Source organism: Channa argus, chromosome 12 (assembly GCF_033026475.1).
Source record: "Channa argus isolate prfri chromosome 12, Channa argus male v1.0, whole genome shotgun sequence".
Lineage (NCBI taxonomy): Eukaryota > Metazoa > Chordata > Actinopteri > Anabantiformes > Channidae > Channa > Channa argus.
Genome location: NC_090208.1, coordinates 4416335 through 4431730, shown reverse-complemented (window position 1 = coordinate 4431730; position 15396 = coordinate 4416335). Strand labels below are relative to the sequence as shown.

Here is a 15396-nt window from a genome sequence, read left to right as displayed (position 1 = left end):
GGGAGACAAGCTGGTTCTTTCTGTATCATCTGGTTCATCGTCCCATGGGACAGTGGAGTTTACTGGTGTGAGTCCAGAGAGGGATCAACCAGTTACAGCATCACCATCACTGTCACTGGTAAGATCAGACTGTGGAGTTAGTGTTGATGAAGCTGTGTGGAAATGGATGAAATGTTGTAGTTTGTCTCTGTCTTGAGGTGGAGCAGTGATCCTGCAGAGTCCTGTCCTCCCTGTGATGGAGGGACATGATGTCTCTCTGCAGTGTCAAACAAAGAGGCCTCCCTCCAAGCTCCCAGCTGATTTCTATAAAGATGGCTCCCTCATCAGGACTGAGCCTACAGGTCACATGACCATCCACCATGTTACCAAGTCTGATGAAGGCCTCTACAAGTGTCACATCAGCAGTCATGGAGAGTCTCCACCCAGCTGGATCTACGTCACAGGTCAGGAGCTTCACTTTGATCTCAACACTTATTTTATCCAGATGTTCACCTAAACAGTTTGATTCTTTCCGCAGAAAAACCTACAACCACATCTCCACCCAGCTCGATCTACGTCACAGGTGGGCAAGAGAAAAATCAACTGACTCTGGAGTTTTCTGGATTGAGCTCAGCAAGTTTCTGCATTATCTGGTCATAAGTGAGCGTGAAATATTTGCCAATTAGATTTTTTTTTCTTTTGGTCCATTTTAGAAAACTCCTCCACCACAGCATCCAACGTTACTTACACTTCATCAACCAAATTGAACCTTCTCTATGTGTCGTATTTTGTAGCACCTGTTTGTGGTCTGATTCTACTGACATTACCGGTTCTACTGGTGAGACAACATGTTCAGAGAAAACAGAAAGGTGATACACAAAAATCCTGATTTTACATTTAGTTTGTTTTAGAGTGGAAATTTTATTTCTCTTAATTAAATCAAAAGCTCCAATAGACTATTGATTCCATCTTTTCCTGCTCTTGTGGAGACAGGTACCACAGTGGTCTGGTACAATGGCTACTTCTTCTATTGATGTTACACTGATCGTCTTGTCAGTCTCCCCCTCAAACAGATGTCCTTTTCCCTCCAACGGCATCTTAACATCCATCAAGTCAGAACCTAAATGCTCATAATGGTCGTTTGTCCCCAGCGTCTCATTCAACCCATAGCAGCATAGTAGTCTTGAAATAGCTCTTCTAAGGCAGCAGGAATCTGCTGAAATAGCAAACCCATTATAGCTGCCAGAGTTCTTTTCAATAGGATCAAACAGTGTCTCTATAGCTCTTCTATAGAGACACTGTTTGACACTGTTTGTTTCTCTGGTGGCTGCTACACTGGACCCTCCGTGTCATCATGAACTCTAGATTATTATTACGTTGAGGGATAAAGTCAACTTTGTGAGGTTTAGGCCCAGAACTACATGGTTAGTCTTAGTAAAAATATTATTATTCATAGATTTGTAGAAGGCTTAGAAGGCAAAAGCTGCTTTTTAGTGCGTTCAAGTGTAGTCAGACCCTCTGTCTCAGAGACCCTCTCATTTTCTAGAGAGACCTCCAACACAGCAGCCAGGGGGCTTCTAAACATCCACAAAGGGTCAAAATGCCATTTGACTTTCATAAATTAAGTGTCTGATAACATTTTTAGTAAATTATACTTTGCTTCATTGCAGCTGATGAAATGACAGTCGGAGCAGAGACCATCACAGATGACATCACATACAGTGACGTCAAAATACGGCGTCATAAACATCACCAACAAAAGTCCAGAAGACAAAGCAAAGGTAAAGTTTTTTTGATGCGTTATATGTTCTTGTATTGCAATATTCATGTCCTGTTGTATTAATGTGAAGCTGCTTTCATTTTTTATTTAGTTATTTTTTGTCCTTTCGGTTTATCCCATGATCATTGTCCACATGTTTATTTAGCACAGTTTTTACACCTGATGACTTTCCTGACGCAATCTTCCCTAATTTGTACCGGGCTTGGACCAGCACTGCACAGCTGGAGATGGGAATGGGCTGTTAGTGGTTCAGTGTCTTGTCCAGAAACTGTTTTCATAGCTGTTAAAATTAGCTGTAGCTCACTCTGCACTTCCCCATTACATTGCTCCAGATCAACAGTGTCTCTTTATCATGTGACAATGTCTTGAACATTGCAGCTTTCAGACACTGTCTCTCCCCGTCCAAACTGATGTAAAGTAGAATGTAGCTCCTGTTCTTTGACTGTAGGAAGAATCTTTCTCCTGGATGTCACTCAAGCTAATCTGCAAATTGGAGAAATTTGCACAGTAATAAAACTGTTTCTCCATTGGTCCAATGTTTGTGCTGTGACTCCATGCTGCTACTAAATGTGAACTTTGGGATTCAGATGTGCTGCTACCATGACGACTATTATGTCACTGGTGTTGTGCATTTCTTATTTTTATAATATGTTCCCGTTGTTTTAATACTATTATTATAATCATCATGTGAGCGCAGTGAATTAAAACAGGTTAGAGCCCCAACACATATTGTTATTTAACCCCATTGTATCTTAGTTCATATTCTACACTGTTCTTTTGGCACATTTGATTTGCTAGTTTACCTTATTTTGAGACATCTGCACTTCAGTCTTCTGCACACAGACAACATTGAGCTTTTATAAGTGTTGTTACCGATGTTCGGCACAAGAGGGAGACGCCCTTTAGCCAGCGTTTCTGTCGGGAGGCAGCGCCGACACACTGTCATGTAGCGCTGAGACGAGAAAGAACGATGTTAACAAGAGTGAACTGTTTGTCTGTAATTTTACAGGTAAGCTGACGAGATATTGAATAGAGGATTAAAATTTCATATAAAGCAGAGGGTTAAAAGTGGGAAAGTTGGCCGTTTGCTCCCATTCAGTGTGTGTTGGCAAGAGCTAGATGTTAGCAATGACAAGGTAGCAGTTAAGCTAACTCGGCCATTAGGATTAGGACCCTGTACGTAAATTTGATTGAGAAACATCTAAATTGCATGTAACTAAAGATGTCAGGTGTAAGGACTGATGCTGCAGTAGTGCTGTTTCATTATTGGTGCCAAACATTTATTATAGTTGTTACGAGTATGTGTTAAATATGCTCAGGTTGGGAGTTTTAGAGGCAGCGCCGTCCCACTGTCATATAGCGCTGAGATGAGACACGAGACAGAACGATGTTAACAACAGTGAACTGTTTGTCTGTAATTTTGCAGTAAAGAGAGAGAAACCACAAGATCCTGTCTGCGTGTTTTGTCAAGTGTGCTACAAAATTTGGTGGCCCGTACGGGGATCAGCTGTGCTACTGAGAAGACAGTGTGAGGTTGCAGAGGCAACACAAACGAAATGGCGCTGGAGCACCTGCAAGACCAGTTGAGTGAGACCCTGGTATCTCTTAGGTTGGAGCAGCTACAAGAGGTGTGTTTGCAAGCAAAAATCTCCACTGACAAACAGTCCAAAAAGCACACGCTGGTCAGGTTAATAACCGAAGCAGCAGAAATAGCTGTTGAAAATGAGGAAGAGGAAGTGGCTCATGAGTTTTTGGTCCACTTATTAACAAATGCTAAAGAGGTGAAAGAAAGAGGTGACCAAGCACAGGGGACAGGGGATAGGGCAAGCAAAGATGCTGCTATGTTGGCCAGCTTACAAGAACAATATGCAGAACTGCAACTGAGTTTTCAGACCTCTACCAAGAAACTTGAGGAGGAAATGTTGAAGCTAACTAACAGAATAACTGAATAACAGAGCAACAAAGTCATGCTTCCCCTCACCAACCAGCCTTGTCCACAGTTACACAGTCACCTGAAGTAACTCTTCGGAGGGAGTTCAAAATTAATGGACAGATTCGAGAAAGAGGGCAGAGGGACAAGCTGTCTTATTCTAACCTCATCCACCAGATTGACATGGGACTAAAGAAAAACCATAGTGAGGCGGAAATTATTGAGGCAGTGGTCCGAGCTGTAATGCCAGGGTTGAACCTCCGCGATATGCTGGAGATTAAAACAGACCTCACTCTTTCCCAGCTGCGCACCATTTTAAAGGGACATTACAAGGAGGATAGCTCTGTTGATCTGTACCATCGGCTGATAAACATCACCAAGGAGAATCACGAGTCCCCACAAAACTTCCTCTTTAGGGCAATAGAGCTGAAAGAGAGACTGTTAGCTTCTTCCAGAGAGCCTGGTACAGATGAGCAGTACAGCCCGTAGCTGGTTCAGAGGAAGTTTCTGAGAGCGGTGCGGACGGGGCTAATTAGTGGCAGTGTGAAATATCAACTAAAAAACTATCTGGATGACCCAGCCGTCACTGATGACGTGTTGATTGCAAAAACAAATGAAGCAGCCAGCCTAGAGTGGGAACGGCAGCAGAAATTCAGAAAGAACAGTAAAGAACTCAAGGTGAGAGAAATAAAAGCAGAAAGATCACTAGTCCCTGAGACAACAGTGAGAGCAGTTGGTGGTGAAGAACAGTTCTCCTCCATGCCCACCAAAATTAAAATGAAAAAATCACCACCAGCAACCACTCAAATGGAAGCTGAACTGCTGGATACAATCAAACAACTGAAAGAAGAGATGGAAGAAATAAAAAAAGTTATCCATGGGTCTCCTAAGCCTCCAGTACAGCAACGAGTAAGCAGCGAACGTAGCTGCAGAAAATGTCAGGACAACAAAAAAGGAGAACAGTGTGACCATTGCTTCAAATGTGGGCAAAGCGGTCACTTATCTCGTGGGTGTAGGATGAGGAGGAGCACGGAAAAAAAACCAGGACAGGTAGAATTGTCAGCAAGCACTGCAACACCAACACCATCAGCAGACAAGAAAAGTAAGCCATCTGGAGATGTTTACAAGCTGATTGATGAGAGTATCCAAGCTTTAGAGAACAAAAGGGATGTTAGAGCACAAGACATTGGATCACAGAGAAATGACATGATCAGTGTAAGTCTTCTCTCTCCAAGACGCAGAGCACGGTTGCTCAGCCTGATTGGGAAGAAACTGATGATCACCTGCCTGTTGAACGGGGTTGAGACAGGAGCATTGTGGGACACTGGGTCACAAGTCTGCCTGATAAATGAGAACTGGAGACAACGGCACATCCCAAATACCATGGTGAAGAGTATTGCAGAGATCCTTGGATCAGAAACACTAGATGGAAGAGCAGTGAACCAGACACCAATCCCCTTCTCCGGGTGGGTGGAAGTTAAATTTAAACTGCCATCAGACCACACCACACAATTGGAGCTCTTAGACCCAATGCTGGTAGCTAATGAAGATGGTGTGGCTGACGAACCAATTATTCGATACAATGTAATTGAACATCTGTTAGAGAAGGGCATAGACCCACCCCCTGGGGTTACCGAGGCTGACAGTGCAGCATTCTCTTTTGACTGCAAAAGGACCGAAGTCTTTCTGAAATTAATGAGGAGTGGAGACGACAAGCTAGGAGAAGGCATGGTCAAAGGAGGTAAAGAGATTATGACTATTCCTCCAGGTCAGACAAAAGGACTTAAATGCAGTGTACGAGTAGGCCCCCTCCCAGAGCAACAAGATGTCCTTTTTGAACCCCGCTCACACCCACAGCTCCCGGAGGGGGTGCACATTGAAGAGAGTGTGGTGCGGTTACAGAGAGGCACCTGGTCCCGCTTTACTATCCCAGTGACGAATAACACATCTACATTTTATTGTTTGGTTTTGTGATATTCCTCCTTAAGCACTAATGTGACATGTTTTAAAAACGGTTGTGATTATAAGAGGGGTTGAGAACAGCAGCAACAGCTGACTGAGGTAGTTAAATCCATCTACCCTGCACCTGCAGAACCGGTGGGAAAGAATGAAACACAAACAGTGAACCAAAAGCCTCAAGAAAAACAGGAAATGGAGGCTAAGGAGACAGTGCAAGGAGACATGACAGTGAATGGTGATAAAAATAGCTGGGACCCCCCAGTCCCCCTCAGTCATCTCTCTTTAGCACAATAACAGCGGCTCAAACAGGTCTTGAGGGAGGAGTGTGGAGCTTTTTCTCGGGATGAATATGACGTGGGGACCATTCCATCACTGCAGCTCAAAATACGCCTGAGTGACCCCACACCGGTGAAGAAGACATATGTATCCATCCCCAAGCCACTTCATAAGGAGGTAAAACAATATCTGGAAGATCTGTTGAACAGAGGCTGGATCAAGAAATCAAAATCGTCTTACTCCAGTCCCATTGTATGTGTGAGGAAAAGGGATGGAAGCTTACGTCTGTGCTGTGACTATAGGGAGCTAAATAGGAAATCCATTCCAGATCGCCACCCAATACCCCGAATACAAGATCTGCTCAACAGTCTGAAGGGAAGCTCTTGGTTTTCTGTCCTCGACCAAGGGAAGGCTTACCACCAAGGCTTCCTGGAAGAGTCAAGCCGCCCTCTCACTGCATTCATCACACCCTGGGGCTTGTACGAATGGGTGAGGATCCCTTTTGGATTGTCATCCGCACCCGCAGAGTTCCAGAGGTCGATGGAAGAGTGTCTAGGGGGACTGCGAGATGAGATCTGTCTACCATATTTGGATGATAATCTGGTCCATTCTAAGACATTTGATGACCATCTCAGTGACCTGAGAAGTGTATTACACAGTTATAAGAACCATGGGGTCAAGCTAACACCAAAAAAATGCGAGATCTTCAAAAATCAGGTGAGATTTCTAGGGAGGCTGGTCACAAAGGATGGCTACACTATGGATCCTGCAGACATCGCCCCTGTGCAGGCATTGAAGCAAAGAAAAGTCACCACTGTAGGAGAGTTAAGAAAGTTGTTGGGATTCGTTTCATATTATCCCAGCTATATCCCAAACTTCTCTCGCATAGCCAAGCCTCTGTACAATCTCCTCTCTTCAGACAAAATGGTGAAAGGAAAGTACAAACGGGTAAAACAGGACAAAAACAAGAGAAACAGTGGAGGCCAGTTGTCATCATGTCATCCAGTTACATGGTTAAAGGAACATCAGCAGGTATTGTGCCAGCTCATTGACCTTCTTTCTCAGCCGCCCGTATTAGGATATCCTGACTTCGAGCAACCATTTACCCTACATTGCGGTGCCTCGCAGGAGGGGCTTGGAGCCGTGCTTTATCAGAAGCAGCAAGGAAAGTTGGCTGTGGTTGCATACGGGTCCCGGACTCTAACAGCCCCAGAGAAAAACTATCACCTTCACTCGGAACAAATTGGAGTTCCTGGCTCTGAAGTAGGCAATATGTGAGAGGTTCAGGGACTATCTGTACTATGCTCCAGCATTCACAGTTTACACCGACAATAACCCTCTCACATATGTGCTTACTGCTGCCAAGCTGAACGCAACCACCTATAGGTGGGTAGCAGAACTCGCCGACTTCCAGTTCTCCATCAAGTACCGTCCCGGCAGAGCAAACAATGACGCTGATGGTCTCTCACATATGCCATTTGATATGGAGCAGTACATGGAAACATGTACATAGGTAATAATGGCTGAGGTAATGAACAGCGTGACGCAAGTGGTGGCTGTTCAGTCCCAAACAACTGAGCCCTGGCTGTGCCCTGCAATCATCTCAACAGTAGTAACTGAAAATAATGACATGACAACATCAGTAGCAGAAATCCCTAAAATCACCTTAAGGGAAGCTCAAAGAGAGGACCCCGTGATTGGTGAGGTGCTCAAATATGTCCTGTCAGAACAGTGGCCAAAGAGTAGAAAACAACTCCACAATAATAAAAAAAATAGCTGCACTGGTGAAGCAAAAACCAAGACTACACATGGACAGTAAAGGGCTGCTATATCGGAAAACTGCCAGTCGAACGCAGATACTCCTGCCAAAGAAATACCACCAGCTTGTGTACAAAGAACTCCATGAGGAGATGGGTCACCTTGGAGTAGAGAGGGTGTTGACCCTTATCAGGGACCGCTTCTATTGGCCTCATATGCAGAAAGATGTTGAGCATCACGTCACGCAGGTGTGCAGCTGTCTGAAAAAAAAAGCGCCCCACAAAACCAAATAGAGCTCCTCTCTCTAACATCATTTCTACATATCCATTCGTGCTGGTGTCCATTGATTTCTTACACCTGGAGAAATGTAAGGGAGGATATGAATATATTCTTGTTGTAATGGACCACTTCACACGGTTCGCTCAAGCTTAACCCTGCCGAAATAAAGCTGCCAAAACAGCTGCTGAGAAGATATTTGGAGATTTTGCAATGAGATTGGGTTTTCCCACAAGACTCCATCATGACCAGGGAAAGGAGTTTGAAAACAGACTGTTCGAGAAGCTACAAAAGTATAGTGGAGTTAAAGGGTCCCGGACCACACCATATCACCCACAAGGGAATGGCCAGGTGGAGAGATTCAACAGGACACTGCTGGCAATGCTCAGAAACCTATCGGAGACTACTAAAACAGATTGGAAGGGATCGCTGACAAAATTGATCCACACTTACAATTGCACACGCAGCGAGGCCACAGGGTACAGTATGCACCTTATTTCCTCTTGTTTGGCAGTAACCCCCGGCTCCCTATTGATCTCATGTTTGGGATTGCTGCAAAAGATCAAAGCTTATCTCATACAGACTATGCAGAGAAATGGAGGGCAAGAAGGACAGAAGCCTACCTGCTAGCATCGAACACCGCCTGCAAAGAGGGAGTAAGAAGAAAAGTCCTCTATGACAAAAAGGCCTATGGTGCAGAGTTGTATCCTGAGTGCAGAGTGTTGATCAGAAATTTCAGGTCATTCTCAGGTCAAACTCAGGTCATTCTGGGAAGATCAAGTGTATGTCGTAATACAGAGGAAACACCAGGATAGCCCAGTGTATGAACTTAAGCCTGAAAATGGGAAGGGACGCACTAGGGTCATTCACCGGAACCTTCTGCTACTATGTGACTTTCTCCCAGTTGAAGAAGTGAAGTCACCTGGTGATACGAGAAAAGAGAGAGTGAAAGTCAACAAACAGAGACATAGGGAACAGAAAAAGAGCTCTGATGAGGAGGATGACTGGAGGGCCATCGTCAGAACTCGAACAAGAAGTGACAAAGGGGTCAAAGGTTATTTGAGAGCAGAAGCACCTGAGTTCTATCCACACACCACAGTAGTAGCAACAGAGGATTTGACTCCCAAGGACAGTAGGGAACAACCACCAGAGGAGGAGGAAAACAGAACAGCGGATGAGAACATTGAGACGCTGAACAGTGTGAAAATGAGTCCTCTGAATGTGCACCCAGTAGCCAAGAAGACACTGACCTATCACCGGTCAGACAGAAAAGACATCCTTTGAGAAGGAGAAAAGCAAAAGTTATTCTGACTTATCATAGATTAGGTGAGCCTAGCATGTCTCAGTAATAAGTAATAGTCAGAAAATAAGACAATTGGAACATTGGAAAGAGAAATGTTGACATTTTTCACAGCTCATAAGAAGAATTACTCCAATAACAGCTAAACAAGAATGTAAGAAAGTTTTGAGAAGATTAAATAATAAGAGTATATAAATGTTGTCGTTGAAAATGTCAGTGCAGTCACCTATCGTAACTTGTGTACGACATTCTTTTGTAGGAAGGTTATTACTAGGTTAAAAGTCCTTACTCTCAGAAGTAATGCAGATACCCGTGTACATGGCGGAAGGGGCAGTGGAGTCTTATTGTGCACATTAACATCTACTCTGACTCCTACTGGGAATACCCTGTCTAGATGCTATGCATAACAAGTGTACTGATCATTTAATTACATGAACTGGTGATTGCATAATGTCAGGATGCCATTATTTTTGGAGGGGAGAGTGTGAGGGCAGTGAATTAAAACAGGTCAGTGCCCCAACACATATTGTTATTTAACCCCATTGTATCTTAGTTCATATTCTACACTGTTCTTTTGGCACATTTGATTTGCTAGTTTACCTTATTTTGAGACATCTGCACTTCAGTCTTCTGCACACAGACAACATAGTGAGCTTTTATAAGTGTTGTTACCGATGTTCGCCACAAGAGGGAGATACCCTTTAGCAAGCGTTTCTGTCGGGAGTGTACAGGCAGCGCCGACACACTGTCATATAGCGCTGAGACGAGACACGAAACAGAACGATGTTAACAACAGTGTACTGTTTGTCTGTAATTTTTCAGTAAAGAGAGAGAAACCACAAGATCCTGTCTGCGTGTTTTGTCAAGTGTGCTACAATCACTACAGTGGAACATGGCACTAACGGTATTTTGTACCATTCACTACTTTTCTTATAGACACTTAACTTCACTGAAGTGACCAAAAGCAACATGATTGTTGAGTAACATATGAAGTACAGACAGTCTTTGTTGGTAAAGTGACTGCCTACCAACCATAGGGTCAGAGGTTCGCGCTGCACTCTCCCCGACCCTGGGCAAGACACTGAACCCAAGCTCCTGTCACAAGCCCAGTAAAAATGGGGGAGGGTTGTGTAAGGATGGGCATTCGGCATAAAAATTAAACAATATGCGGAACAATGATCCACTGTGCACATCCTGAACTTACAAGAAAAGAGCTACTCTGTAAATAATAGGTCAGTTCAGGGCAAATCACCACTTCCCTTTTAATCATAAAATGTGTTCGTCGCTCTATCAAATCTCTCTTCATTATTCTGTCAGCAATGTCCTAACACAGCTACTGCAGATTTTATCAAACAAATCAAAAAATTAAAATTAAAACACTTAACAGTCAGTCAGTAAAATACTAACTCACTAAAGTACAGGATACATGTTTAGTATATTGCCTCATTCAGGTTGTCCACATGTTGAGCTAGTTTGATTCAGTCTATCAGACGGTGTGAGGCATCAGTAAGGAACAGACAGAGAAAACAGTCTGAACACATCAAAACCTGCTTTTACTCAGTCCAGTGAGATCCACATGTGTCCAGCTGTGCTCGTTCCGTTACGCTGAGTCCTATTGTTTTGTTGAATTATTCTGCAACAGTCTGAAACAGTATTTTATTTTTTAATTATTGCAAACACTGTAAAGACTAATCTCCTGTGCATGTGCATGAAATTAATGACAGATTCATCCAGGGTGATTCAAACAGCAACATTTTTATTAAACCACCTCCTCTTTACACTGTAAATGTGACTCAACGGACAGTTCGAAGAAGTTCTAGTTTCCAAATTTTGGAAACAAACTTCCTTCGGGTTAACAACGACCACGACCGGTGCAGGGAAGGATGGAAATGGCTGTAATGAAGACTGTAAAGTATTGGTAGGGGAGAGTGTAGCCAGACAACATAGGATGGTGGTATGTAAAACGATGCTGGTGGTGAGGAAGATGAAGAGGACAAAGGCAGAGCAGAGGACGAAGTGGTGGAAGTTGAAAAAGGAAGAAAGTCCTGTAGTTTTCAGGGAGGAGCTGAGAAAGACTCTGGGTGGTTTGGAGGTGCTTCCAGATGACTGGACCACTACAGCTAATTTGATCAGGGAGACAGGTAGGAGGGTACTCGGTGTGTCATCTGGAAAGAGGAAAGTTCAGGAGTGTATACAGGGAAAGAGGTTAGCTAAGAAGAAGTGGGACACTGAGAGGACTGAAGAGAGTAGACAGGAGTACAGGGAGATACAGCGTAAGGTGAAGGTAGAGGTGGCAAAGGCCAAACAAACAGCATATGTGGACTTGTATGTTAGGTTGACACTAAAGAGGGAGAGGTGGATTTGTACAGGTTGGTCAGACAAAGAGACAGAGATGAGAAGGATGTGCAGCAGGTTAGTGTGATTAAAGATAAGGATGGAAATCTATTGACAGGTGCCAGGAGTGTGATGGAAGATGGAAGGAGAACTTTGAAGAGTTGATGAACGAGGAAAATGAAAGGGAACGAAGAGTAGAAGAGGTGACTGGTGTGGAGCAGGAAGTAGCAAAGATTAGTAAGAGTGAAGTGAGGAGGACGTTGAAGAGGATGAAGAGTGGAAAGGCAGTTGGTCCTGATGACATACCTGTGGAGGTATGGAAGTGTCTAGGAGAGGTGGCAGTAGAGTTTCTGACTAGTTTGTTTAACAAGATCTTGGAGAGTGAGAGGATGCTGAGGACTGGAGGAGAAGTGTACTGGTACCCATTTTTAAGAACAAGGCAGATGTGCAGAGCTGTGGCAACTACAGAGGAATAAAGCTGATGAGCCATCACTCACATGATAACTCAACCTTTCACGATATTCACGGAAACCAAGAGAGTTTCACTTACTGGAAATTAAATCGGCAGCAAATAGCAGAACTGGAAAGAATCATCAGACCCGTCTGTCATAATAATAAACATGTTGTTTCAGTTTTCAGTTGACTGGAGAAAGTGGGAGAAAAAAAAGTAGAACAATGTGTCCTGTCACCGAATGAAAAGTAGTCGGAGTAGAATCATATAATGTTGTGTGGGAAACAGAGTTCTGTTTGAATATTAACTGACCAAAATAAAAACATTGTATTTAAAAAATGTTTCACTGACTTTTACTTCGTATTTTCTCTGGAAGAGATAAAAACAAAGCCTGGAGGTGACGTCCTTCTTCAGAGTCACAGTCCCAGAGATGCTGACATCAAACTGCTAAAGTGGATCAGCCCTGACCTGAAGACAGATGGTTCTGTTTTGTTCTTCAGGGAGAAAGGTATGTATGAAGACTACCAGCATCCATCTTTTAAGAAGCGAGTGAAGCTGAGAGATCTGAGACGTTTCTGTGATTCAGAAAAACCTCAATATCAAAGATACTGGAACATATGAGTGTTATGTTGGATATGGAGGCAGCTCCGAGCTCATTATCACCATTCACCTTACAGTCGTCTTGTTTGCTGTTGTTGGTTTTGTGATCTTTAAAAAAAGACTCAATGAGCAGAATTCATATTAACCTCCTGCTGAAAATGTCTCAGATGTCTTACAGCCAATGTTTGCCATGTAGCAAGCAATGCAGAAACACTACATATACCTGTGAACTCAACTGCTGTTTAATTTAGCAGCAGTTTGTCAAATCAGGATCAGTCTCATTATAATCTATGTGAGGTTTAGTAGGCGAACACTTACTGATCAGTAATTTAAAACAGGTCCCATTACAATAAACACTAAAAGCTAAAGAAACAGTGACTGTGAATGGAAACACTAAATGTTTCACTACATTTTCTATTTAAAATAGTTTCAGAGCACGGAGAACTAACTCATTTGCATATTCGCTCTAGTTTGAGTTGAACATGTTTATTTCTAATTCATTCTTTATTACTCAAGTTGATTAATTGTTCCCTGAACTCTGTATATCAGTAAATTGTTGGTAGTTCCATGCAAAAAAAGACAAACCCCCCACATTTTCTCTAACGAACCAAAGTAAATGAAAACAAACTGCAATTCATAAAATAAATACATTTTTGTTATTACAGAAAAATGTGCTTTTATATTCGCCCTGTATGTGCAGACAAACAGATGCAGCCACCTGAAGCCCCTCACATAGAACTGTTATTGTCCAGTGCTGCCACCTGCTGGTTGACACCGGGAATAGTTCTCATCAATCCAGGAGTGTTGAAGAGCAAGAATCCTTCATCAGACACCAATGGGACAGTTCACTTCTAAACTCAAGTAACTCTCTTCACTTCCCATTTACAGACATTTTTTTTAAAGAATAGGGGATGTTACACGAAGGAAAACAAACTTTTTTGAGATGTGCTGCTGTCATCAAGTTCAGAATGTGCCAATATTATCCAAGAAATGGTAAATGTCTCGGTTTCAACATGTGATGTGTTGTTTATTTGCAAATCATTGCATAATTTTTTTTTATTCATGTTTTATACATCGTGCTAACTTTTTGGGAATTGGGGTTGTAATTAATAGTTAATTACCAGTTACTGTAGTTGACAGAAATGTGTTTTCTTTTTATTTATTGTTATTCTTAAACTGGTCAAATGTGAAACAGCCCAAACCATAATCCTGCCATTTATATGCATATAGCTGATACCGTATCAAATATGTCTTCTGCTGTGCAATTTCTTTCATTTCCACATAAAGTAAAACGTGGTGATAACCTGTCCTCCTAATGTCTCACACGATAACGAGTTTGATTTTGCAGCAAGCAGCATAGCTTCTGCTTGTAGGGAGAGTAGACAGGTGGACCTGGGTCCCACTTTGTCCCAGCTTGTAAAAGTAGAACTCATGGCAGAGCCACTGTATCAGACTGCACAGCTGGTCATAATGTTTTACCTGATTGGTTTATATAAGTAGTAATGTCAGTATGTCTGGGGTGGTTCTTTACTGTCGTCTGCTGGAGACATCACATCAACTTCTTGCCGACTAAAAGGAAGGAAGCAGGTAAAGCAGCTGTTACTAAGTGCAGACGTCTCATCAAGTTGTACAATGGACCAACGATGTATCCAGCTGCTACTCTGTAAGTAAAGTCTCTATTTGTTAAATCTATGCTGAACTTCATAAAAGTAGTGGTGATGAGATGCAGCACAACATGACAGAAAAGGTTATGGTATCAAACATGAAATGAGATTTAAAATAAAATGATCCAGAGCAGCATCATGACCATATTTAAACAAATAGAATTTATATAAAAAAATATAGATGAAATGATGATAGATATAAAATGAAACAAATGACATGTACATAAGTATTCACAGCACTGCAGGTGAACTAATCCATGCTGCAGACAAATAGTAACACAGGGCAGAGACAACTCATTGTTTCTTTCAGTGTTTTTATGGGAAAATGATAGAAGTTACTCTGTGGATTGACTGTGCAGGACTGAGCTGATCCAACAGTAGTGTTGTGTTATAGAACATGAAATTCTCTCTGTCTATCACTCCCTTCAGGAATGACACAACACCGAAGCTCTTTGCAACTGATGGATTTATTCCCTCTTAATTAGCGCTTGTTGCTCTTGCTTTAGGTTTATCTGCCTTCGAACTATTAAACATATAAAACATCACATAGACAAATCACGTTTGTACACGAAGTGGATAAAATAAACATCAATACATAAATAAAATGTAAAGTAGGATGCAAACTTATTACATAAACCTCGCTGGCTGCACATCCAGGAGAGAATGAATTCAAATAAATATAACAAAACAAAAACAACTTAAGAAACTCAACACATCACGTAAGACACCATAACTTCAGCTCTTTAAATTACCGCTCCACATGTTCTTCTTTACCCAGCACTTGTCTTAAAAAGGTGTCCGTGTGCAACAAAGAGACGACCTATAGTTATATAGTAAAACAATTAAATAAATCACACAAACATTTAAATAATATGTAAACGACATAGAAAATTTACATAAATAATATTTATGGCATTTAAACTGTCCTTGAATTAAGTCTCAAGTAAGACGCAAACAGAATGCAGGAGAATGTGTGTATCACATGTCACATGACAATCTTTAGTGTTATAAGCAGGAAAATGAGCAGTTATTCACATCAGTGTTGTTTCTGAAGCATAAGGACAGTGATTCTATATTTTAGTCAGGAAA

General features: G+C 42.2%; 1 protein-coding gene across 1 annotated transcript; it reads left to right on the top strand.

Moving 5' to 3' along the window:
• On the top strand, positions 1 to 13849 carry LOC137137874 (uncharacterized). The gene is made up of 7 exons (XM_067524670.1): positions 1 to 118; positions 198 to 443; positions 518 to 562; positions 693 to 848; positions 1650 to 1760; positions 12420 to 12551; positions 13344 to 13849. The coding sequence occupies exons 2-7, from the start codon at positions 236 to 238 to the stop codon at positions 13496 to 13498; spliced, it is 807 nt and encodes a 268-aa protein (XP_067380771.1). The 5' UTR covers positions 1 to 118; positions 198 to 235; the 3' UTR covers positions 13499 to 13849.
• The last annotated feature ends 1547 nt before the right edge of the window (positions 13850 to 15396 follow it).

Coding starts and splice junctions, on each gene's coding strand:
- LOC137137874 (XM_067524670.1), top strand. CDS start 236: ATGGAGGGACATGATGTCTCTCTGCAGTGTCAAACAAAGAGGCCTCCC. Junction 849..1,649: donor TGTTCAGAGAAAACAGAAAG/GTGATACACAAA, acceptor GCTTCATTGCAG/CTGATGAAATGACAGTCGGA. Junction 1,761..12,419: donor GTCCAGAAGACAAAGCAAAG/GTAAAGTTTTTT, acceptor TTTCTCTGGAAG/AGATAAAAACAAAGCCTGGA.